The 10,419-nt window shown below is 32.3% G+C and overlaps 1 protein-coding gene across 1 annotated transcript; it reads right to left on the reverse strand.

Annotated features, from left to right (window-relative positions):
• Window positions 1-6,414: 6,414 nt before the first annotated feature.
• Window positions 6,415-9,955, reverse strand: LOC132066331 (B3 domain-containing protein REM17-like). Its single transcript, XM_059459660.1, has 6 exons — window positions 9,844-9,955; window positions 8,900-9,030; window positions 8,570-8,804; window positions 7,777-7,913; window positions 7,422-7,653; window positions 6,415-6,470 (listed from the first exon to the last, which is right to left on the reverse strand). Exons 1-6 carry the CDS (start codon window positions 9,953-9,955, stop codon window positions 6,415-6,417), a joined length of 903 nt encoding a protein of 300 aa, XP_059315643.1.
• Between the last annotated feature and the right edge of the window lie 464 nt (window positions 9,956-10,419).

The following is a 10,419-nucleotide window of genomic DNA, read 5'->3' on the forward strand; positions in this document are numbered from 1 at the left end:
TATATTAGCATGAGATCTAATCTATTTATTTAAGCCTTCGTTGTATTCTTTATTCCGCCATGTCATTTATTTGTTATGTTTACTAAATAAATATACTTAAAATATTTATATTTTAAAATAAGATAGAATTTAATTACTTTTTCATTTTTATTTTTACTCTAATAAATGTGAAAAGAGATTAATGTCGTAAAAGAAAAAATAATATTAAATGGAGATCAAATAATGAATAAGATAAATTAGTCAAACTATAATTCTAATTGACGTTTCCTTAAAAACCCGTGCAAAAGACAACATGACAAGTAAAATGAGCTAAACCAAGAATATTTACCAAAAATTAAAAAATAGTTGTTTCTCATTTAAATAAAAAATCAAATTTCTACTTTGTTTCGTTTTAATCATGTAAAATTAATTTAATAATTTGAATTAGAATTATCCAAATCAAAATTTGATAAAAAAATAATAATTATTGTTTAGGTCCAATCTACATACATTAACAATAGAGTATTTTACAACTTTTAAATTAATCGAATTAAAATTAAAGTATATCGATCTTAAATATAAATTTACTGCTTTATACGAAAAGAGAGGAAAATAGTTTTTTAAACAAGCCTTCTCTTTTAAAAAGTATTAATAATTTTTTGCCAACTTTGTATTCGGAAAGCAAACACTAATATAATAAAAAGTTTTGGATACGGAGACGCAAACAAACTTCTGATGTTATATTAATCGTGTTTTGAGCATAGATATATATGCATAAAAATAGTGCAAACTTATGTATGTTTATTAGCAATATAAAATATATATATTATCACTACCCAAACACAATTACGTACACATTAATACATTATAATCCAAAATGTTTCCGTCTAGTTCATGTATAAAAAAATAGTTATTGTCAAACTCCTATGTGCACACGGTATGAGAAAATTAGAAAAAGAAAAAGAAGAGAAAATGCTAGTGTATTGTCAGACTCCAATAGGTACCGGACACGGTATTAGATTTTTTTTGTTTTTTTAAAAGGAGAAAATGCTAGTGTTATTGTCAGACTCCAATAAGTACCGGATACGGTATGAGAATTTTTTTTTTTAAAAAGCAGAAAATGCTAGTGTTATTCTCAAGGTACCGGACACAGTATGAGAACAAAATTTATTTATTTTTAAAAAAAAAGAGAAAATGCTAGTGTTATTGTGAGACTCCGATGGTGTACCGGACACGGTATGAGAAAAATTTAAACAAAAAAAGAAAGAGAAAATGCTAGTGTTATTGTTAGACTCCAATGGAGTACCGGATACGGTATGAGAAAATAAAAATATAAAAAAAGAGAAAATGCGAGTGTTATTGTCACACTCCAATGGGGTCCCGAACACGATATGAGAAATTAAAAAAAAAAAAAAAAGAGAGAGAGAGAGAGAAAATGCTAGTGTTATGTCGGACTCCAATGGGGTATCGGACACGGAATGAGAAAATGAATTAAAAAAAAATCAAGAAGAGAAAATGCTAATGTTATTGGCAGACTCCAATGAGGTACCGGACACGGTATTAGAAAATAAAAAAATAAAAAGAAGAGAAAATGCTAGTGTTATTATCAGACTCCAATGGTCTACCAGATACGGTATGAGAAAATGAAAAAAAGAAGAAGAGAAAATGCTAGTGTTATTTCAGACTCCAATAGGGGTACCACACACGATGTTAGATTTCTTTTTTTAAAAAAAGGAGAAAATGCTAGTGTTATTATTTATACAGTCCAATAGGTATCGGATACGATATGAGAAAATTTAAAAAAAAAAAAAAAAAGAAGAAGAGAAAATGCTAGTGTTATTGTCGGACTCCACGGGGTACCCGACACGGAATGAGAAAATGAAAAAAAAAAAAAACAGGAAGAGAAAATGTTAGTTTATTGGCAGACTCTAATGAGGTACCGAACATGGTATGAGAATTTGCTAGTGTTATTGTCAGACTCTAATGGAGTACCGGATACGGTATGAGAAAATGAAAAAAAAAAAAAAAGAGAAAAAATGCTAGTGTTATTGTCAGACTCCAACAGGTTACCGAACACGATATGAGTTTTTTTTTTTTTTTTTTTTTTTGTAAAGGAGAAAATGCTAATGTTGTTATACACTTCAATGGGTATCAGATATGGTATGAGAAATTCAAAAAAAAAAAAGAGAGAGAGAGAGAATGCTAGTGTTATTATAGACTTCAATGAGGTACCGGAGACGAAATAAGAAAACTTTTTTAAAAAAATAGAGAGAGAAAATGCTAGTGTTACTGCAGACTCTAATGGGACACCCCGACAAGGTATGAGATTTTTTTATTTTTTTTTGATGTTGGTGTTATTGACGGACTCCAACTGGGTACCGGTCACGGAATGAGAAAATGAAAAAAAGAAGAAGAGAAATACTAATATTAGCGCAGACTCCAATGCGATATCGGACACGATGTGAGAAAACAAAAAGAAAAAAAGAAGAAGAGAAAATGCTAGTGTTTGACACAGAATGACAGGGGAGAGAGAGAGAGAGAGAATGCTAGTGTCATTGGGAGTTGGACAAACAAAAAAAGACAAAGAAAATTTGAACGGAAATTGGGGGACCTTGAGAAGAAAATTAACCGAAAGACCCCACCATCCGGGTAAATATTTATCAGTATTACTGCTCGCTCAATTTTAAATAAATGAATTTTTGGATCTGACAGCCTTTAAAAAAGCTAATTAATAATATTAATTAAAGGTTAATTTATTAATATTAATACTCTTTTACTTTTCTTAAACTTTTCTTAAAACTAGAGATAGTCAATGTTGAGAGTTGAAAAAATCATTAGAGAGAGAGTTAATTTTGATAAATATTAATTAATACTCCCTCCGGATCAAAAGGAGTGTTCACTTAATCTTTTTTCTTGAGTCAAAAAGAGTATCAGCTTATCAAATCAACAAAGAATTAACTTTATTTTTTTAGATTTGCCCTGATTAAGTGTTATGTGATCAAATCTCAGTACATATTTAATTAGGAACAGTTTAGTCAAATTACCTCTTTTTATCTAGGAGTTAGTATTTTCTTAAAGGTGCGCAAATGGCTAAGTTGACACTTTTTTTTATCCGGAGGGAGTACATCTTTGGACTTTGTAAAATTTATTTATTTTGGATCACAAAAAAAAGTGCTAGAATTGTATTTATTTGGAATGGAGTGAATATACACATCACAAAAAAAAGTGCTAGAATTGTATTTATTTGGAATGGAGTGAATATACACCAAATTAATTAAACTTATCATGATTAAGTAATTTAATGAATTGCAAATATTAATTAATTAACATTAGTTAAGCGGCAGAAACCTATATATAAGCACATGCCATGTATATATTGATTTGGCTAACACCCTATACGAGTAAGTTTTTACGTAACCATTTAAATTTCTCCTATTTTTAATTAATTTTACAAAAACTATTTTATGTGGCGGTGTTAAAAAGTTCATAACGTGCAGTTGGGGTCAAACTAAAATTGCAAAAAGTTTAGAGACATTTTTAGGAATAACAGCACTTTTGGTCCCTCAATATTGATAAATTTTGATTTTGGTTCTTTATGATATCTTATTCGTCCCAAAAAAGATTGTCTTGGATTTGACATTGGAAAAGTTTAAGAAATAAAGGAAGACTTTTGAAATGTGTGGTTCAAAACAAGCCTTAGATATTTGTGTGGTTGTAAATCATATGATAAAGTTAAATTGTTCTAAATATAGAAATGTGTCAATATTTTTGAGACAGATTAGAAAGAAAAGGAAGATAATCTTTTTGGGACGGAGGGAGTATATGATTCAAAACATTTAACCTTCAAGTAATAACACTTTGTCCCTTTAAATAGGAAAGTATTATATTTTGCCTATTTTAGAGTATATTACCTTCAAATATAGAGTAACAATGCAAACTTAACATAACACATAAGTAATTAAATGGTGAAACGGTTAATAATTCAGAGAATTTGTGAATGTTTACAGGCAAAAGATCAAAATGCATTTTTAAGTAATTAAAAGTTAAATATGCTTAGTCATATATTTCAAGAACTAAATAAAACTTATCACTAATTGAAGGACTCAAAGTGCTGTTAGCCCTAAAAATTATATGTGATTCTTCGCACTAAAAAAAACGGATAATATTTAATTCTTTTAGGTATTTAAAGAAGGGAAAAGGTGCAAATATCCGACTTTGCGATTAAGAGCATATAAACTCCTCGTTACAACAATTGTATATATATATATATATATATATATATATATATATATATATATATACTCCCGTTACAAAGTAGATGCAAATATATCCTCGCATTACAAAATGGTGCAAATATACCCTTTTCGCTGACGCGATTTAAAAAAAAACATTTAGGTTATTTTTAACTAAAAAAAAATGTCACGTGACTTTAAAAAAAAGTCTACCTATTTGTTTTTTGAGTAGACACTTTTCTAAAGTCATATGACAATTTTTTTTCTAGTGTGTCGGGTCTGGTTCGTTTAAAAATTATCTCCGCCACTTTAAAAAAATTAGTCTACCCATTTTTTTAAACCAACCAGACCCGACGCCTTTTGAAAAAAAATTACCACGTGGCTTTAGAAAAGTGTCTACTCAAAAAACAAATAGGTAGACTTTTTTTTTTAAGTCACGTGGCCTTTTTTTAATTAAAAACATAACCTAAATGATTTTAAAAAAATCCCGTCAGCGAAAAATGTATATTTGCATCATTTTATAATGGCAAGGGTATAGTTGCACCATTTTGTAACTGTAGGGGTGTATATACACCACTTTGTAACGAGAGGTATATCTGCTCTAAATCGCAAAGTTGAGGGGTATATTTGCACCTTTGCCCTTTAAAGAAAGAAAAATTGAACTGAGATGAACACTAACATTATAGCATTGAATATTTATAACTTGGGCAGGAAAAGTTGGATGAAATCAAAAGAAGGGTGTGTTCGGCATGGAGGAAAATGTTTTCCAAGGAAAATATTTCTAGAAAATGTGTTCGTAGAAAATAAGTGTATTTCTATTTATTCTCTCATGTTCGGTTGGGTAGTGAAAAATAAGTGAATTTCTTACTTACTTTTCCATGTTCGTTTGTTTGGTAGAAAACATTTTTCGAAAATTACCACCCATGCCCCACCAACCGCCACACAACCCCTACCACCCACCCCAAGCACCCACCCTCCACCCCCAATCAAATCGCACCCCCACCCAACCACTACTCATCTCCACCCCCACCTCCCAACTACAACCCACTACCCACCCCACACCAAATTTCATATTTGTAAATTTTTATAAGGGTAAAATGAAATATGAAGTAGAAAATTCGGGAGGGGGTGGGGGGAGGATCGGTGGGTGGGTGTAGAAAATCAAAAAGAATTTTTTTTTTTCAAAACTTTTTTGGAAAAAAATTACTCCATATTTTTTTTGGAGGGGGTGGTGGGGTGTTTGTGTGTGTGTGGGGGGGGGGGGGAGTAGAAAACCAAGATAAAAAAAGAAACTTTTTCTTTTTAAAAAATTATTTTTTTAGGAAGTTTTCTTTTTTTTTAAAAAAAAAAAAAAAATTCTTAGGAAGGTCCTTGTTGGGCGGAAGGGGGGGGGGGGGTCATAGAAAACCAAAAAAAAAACTTTTTGGAGAGGGGTGGGAGTCCCATGGGACGGGGGAGTAGGTGGTGGTGGTGGGTGGCAGCGCGGAGCCAGTAAGGGCCAAGGGGGTTCAAACCCCCTTTGACAAAAAATTACATTGTATATACAAGGTGAAAATTATTTTTTATGTATATATAGTAGATGTTGAACCCTCTTGGCTTCTTCGTTTGTCAACTTCTTTATATTTTTGAACCCTTTATTTAAAATCCTGGCTCCGCCCTTTGGTGGGTGGAGGAGGGTGTGTGGGGTTGTGGGAGTTATTGGGATTTGGTGGTTGGGGAGAGGGGGGGGGGGGTTAGGTGATGATAGGGTAGTTGATGAAATGTCAATTGTGGACTTGTTTTCCTTACTTTGATTAGGGAAGTCATTTTCACCATTTTTTAAAATCTTTTTTTCTAGAAAATATACCAAACGAACATGAGAAAATTGGAAAACATTGAAAGTCCAAGTAGATGAAGCAGAAAACAGTCTAAAGCATGTTAGCATTCCAGGGGAGATTTTCAAGCTGTCAACACATGAACATATCACACCCTTTTTGATCCAATGGCCAAACTATTAGCACTTTCATCTTAGTACTATTTCACATACTTCTTTTCCCACTACTCAAGGAAAACTGTACTTAGGGTTCCAAATCTCCCGTGAGTGACTTCACTACATAGAGTTTTGTGGAAGAAAAACAAAACACACTTTGGTAAGGTTGCGTGCCATATTTTATATCAACCGAGAGAGAGAGAGCGCGCTTCACTTTTCCTTTTTCTCACTGCTTTATTGTTCTGTCAACCCCTTATATGATGCTTGCATTCTCTCCACACTTGTTTTGCCTACAAAATAAATAAGTTTATGTAAGTCAATGTAAAATCTGTTAGGAAGCCAAAGGGTTTAAAATGCTCATCTTATTGTATGATATTTTCTTTAAAATGTTCACATAATTTTCACTCTTATGCATGTAATAAAAAAATACTTCTTTAAATACACTAAGAGATGATATGTCAAACATAGAACTGTTAGATTCAAGTAGGAATAGAAGCTAGTCTAGCAAAAGATTTCCTACCAAAACTTTACCTTACTCTTAGCATTAGCGTAAACTTCCTTGTGAAAAACACCATATAATCATACTAGCAAAGATAAAGAATTCTTGTTACGGCACTATAGGCTAATTATATATGTTGAATGTTGTGTGATATACGTGACCGCTTTTACAGAGTATACAACTTCAGAAGTACAACATTAAACATCGATATCCAAGACACTACAAACTATAACAAAGTCTGTTAGACATCACTATTATACATCCTCTTGTTAATAGTCCCCCAAATTTACCCTACTCTATTAGACTAATGGGAAAAAAAATGACGAAAAACATCCATACAATTCCATGGAAATACACCACAGATTTAAGGCATTGGGTGCCAGTCACGTTCTCATTGTTTTTGGGGCGTGACAGGAATTTTTTTCTGAATAACCTCCCAAGATGTGGATTTGAAAACATATCCTCAGTGGAACCTAGTGTCAGGGCCTTAATGGACTAATGGACTCGATGTTCAAACTTGAGTGAATAAATGGAGGAGCAAATTTCTCTATGAAAGATGAATCAATCTTCTTATTACAGGAGAATTAACTAACAACGACTTGAAGAGAAAAGAAAAGACAACGGCATACAACACTTTAAATATAAAGAGTGCTTTCTTCCATTTATAAATTGCATCATACAAGATGCAGACCAAACAGAGTTATAGTGCATGTGCAAGAGGCTAGTAAATGAGAAAACTTACCATGAAATTGCCAAATTGGTTTCTCTCCATCACTGACAACTTCAAACATTACGCAATCTCCCTTCTTTAAGCAATTTGTATCACGGAATTCATCCCATCCGCCTTTAATACATACACCAGTTCCAAAATAACATAACCTTAAACACCACGACCTTTGTCTTTCATCTCTAATAATCAAATCGTATTTCTTGTTCATGAGACGATTCGCATGTGCAAATTTGCTAGGAATGCACTGAAATTGTTTACAACGATTTGTACATATTTTATCAAAAAACAGTTATTATGCTCTTCAGACCAAAACAAAGACGAAATTAGAAAATGGTACGAAAATTACTTTAGCCAAAACGAGACTTACCAAGAGATCATATGAAAGGCAATAGGGTCTAATAGTGCATACAAAATGAGAATAACCAAATGGCTTGTGACTGTGAGTAGCAACTTCAGCATGGGGAAATGCCTTTCTTGATGACTTGATGCTGGGGTTGGGTTTGTCTGTTACATGGTTAATTGCACACAAACACATATCAATAAACTTAAGTATGAAAAACAACAAGGACTACGCCTCAGTCTCAAACAAGTTGGGGTCAGCATAATATGAATAGCATCGACACATCGACCCCATATTTTGGCTATTTTTCAAAAGTGGACCTTACTTGAAATTTCATCCAGCTTCCAAATAATAAGGAAACTACGACAAAAACGAGAATGATGTTATGGAAATAAATGCCGATCATATTAATTGGGATCCAACCTGATGAGATTCTAAAACATGAAACAAGAAGAATTATACTTGTATTAATTGCGTTCTGCGATCAATGCATACATTACTACAATATATTCTAAAATAGGCTCCACTCAAAGAGGTCAACAGGGTCCCAATAGAGATATGCCAAAGCAGGTCTGATTATGCGTATTTCTAATCCTAAATGGAATGTAATAATGTAGGGATCCTCTTATAGGGACTATTTTAGAAAGATCGTTTCATAAATCATTTTGCAACTGTTTGGTTTGGTAAAATTTTGAAACTATAGCTGTTCATGAATAATACTATGTATTAAACTTTTGTGCAGGCAAACACAAAACTAAACTTCACGACGTATATAACAAGGTTAAAAGATCGCCGAGGTTGCTTATATCAGAAAACTTACCATATTGAAATTTCCATATTGGATTTTCTCCGTTAGTAACAACTTCAAACATTCTATGATCTCCCACCTTTAAGCCATTTGCAACACAGAATTCACGCCATCCACCTAATATATAGACTTGAGAACCGTAGGCAGTTAGCCTTACTTTCCATGACCTTTGTCTTTCATCTCTAATAATCACATCACAATTCTTATTGATGAGACAGTTTTTCTTTGCAAATTGTTTAGGAAGGCGCTGAAATGGTTTATAACAATTGTCACATATCATTAAGCATATCATATGAAATCATATTTTTTGCTTTAGATAACTCCAATAATTTTTAGACTTACCAAGTAACCATTTGTAAGGCAATATGGTTTAACAGTAAATACAAAATGAGATTGATCCAAAGGGCTTTGAGTAGCAGCTTTTGCATTGGGAAAACCTTTGGTTGATGACATGATGCAGGGGTTTGGTTTGTCTGTTACATTGTCAATCTAAAACAAATCCATATCAAGAAATTAAATGTGACAAACGAGAACATAGCTAAAGTAGCAAAAAAGAATGAATAACATGTAAATATCCACCTCCTCTTTTGGCTATTTCTACACTATATAGCCGTCCACCAAAACAATAGCTCATAAATGTATATTATTTGTATGTTAGTGTATATATACATATAATATACATACTTTATACTTAATTTATATATACATATAATATACATACTTTATAATTAATTAGTGTATATGTTTTGTATATATATAGCTAGCAGTTGTAATAATTTTGGCAGCCGAATGTGCAACTTTCAGAGACGAATCTAGGATTTCTAGAACATGGTGCACCACTAAAAAAAAATGTATTAAGTGGGAATTGATTTCTAGTCCTCAATGTATATAACTCAACATGGCACCATTTAACCTTCTTGTAGCATGGGTGCCAGTAATATTTTACCAATTTTAGAAAATATATACATGAAATACCTAGTTTTACAGACAGACTATGAATTCACGTGCCCCAATTTTAGTCTATAAAATCGCCCCTGGTAGTGGTAACTTTCCCAATTTTTAATCTAAGTAAACTGAAACTTATTTATATATGCCATCGAACTATTGAAAATGGATGAGCCATTTTGGTAACGGCTACAACATAAATGAGCCAAACTACTGACGAGTGGCATAAATGAGCCATTTCCGATAGTTCGATGGCATACTTGAGCCTTCTCCGTTTTAAAATTAAGGGAACTAACTTGCAAATTCATCTAGTATAAACTAATGGACTCTTAAGATCTTACCATTGAATTCAAATTTCTTGGAAGTTTGTTCTTCTTGTTGTTCTATTTGCATATAATCTGCATATTCTCTATCACAATGACTTGAATCAAATATAGAAACATCAAATTCCATGTTTCCTTCATGTCTGAAAATCAACAAATCTCCCAATTGCAATCATTCTCCTCAACAAATTTTCCCCAGCCCTCTTCTAATAGCTGGTCATTCAGTTTCACCTGCCACTTTTTACCATCACTTTTTAGTATTGCATGCTCATGCTGATTATGTCCCTTCAGATACTTCAAGAAACCTACAGGAATTTTCTGCAGTACAACATAAACTTAGAAATAGCCTTTTCCCAAATCACTATGCTGGTTTCTTTTTAGGACATGCAATTGTAGTAACTATATATCTACCCAATTATGCTTTTTTTCTGGGACCAAATTCTTCCATCCTATATCACACATAAAACATATACTCCCTCCGTCACATTTATATGATATTTTTCGCTTTCCGAGATTCAAATTTCATGAATTTTGATTAACATTTTAAAGTGTATTTTTCACCAAATTAATATAAGAAAAGTTGCATAGTTTTTA

Source organism: Lycium ferocissimum, chromosome 1 (assembly GCF_029784015.1).
Source record: "Lycium ferocissimum isolate CSIRO_LF1 chromosome 1, AGI_CSIRO_Lferr_CH_V1, whole genome shotgun sequence".
Taxonomy (NCBI): Eukaryota; Viridiplantae; Streptophyta; class Magnoliopsida; order Solanales; family Solanaceae; genus Lycium; species Lycium ferocissimum.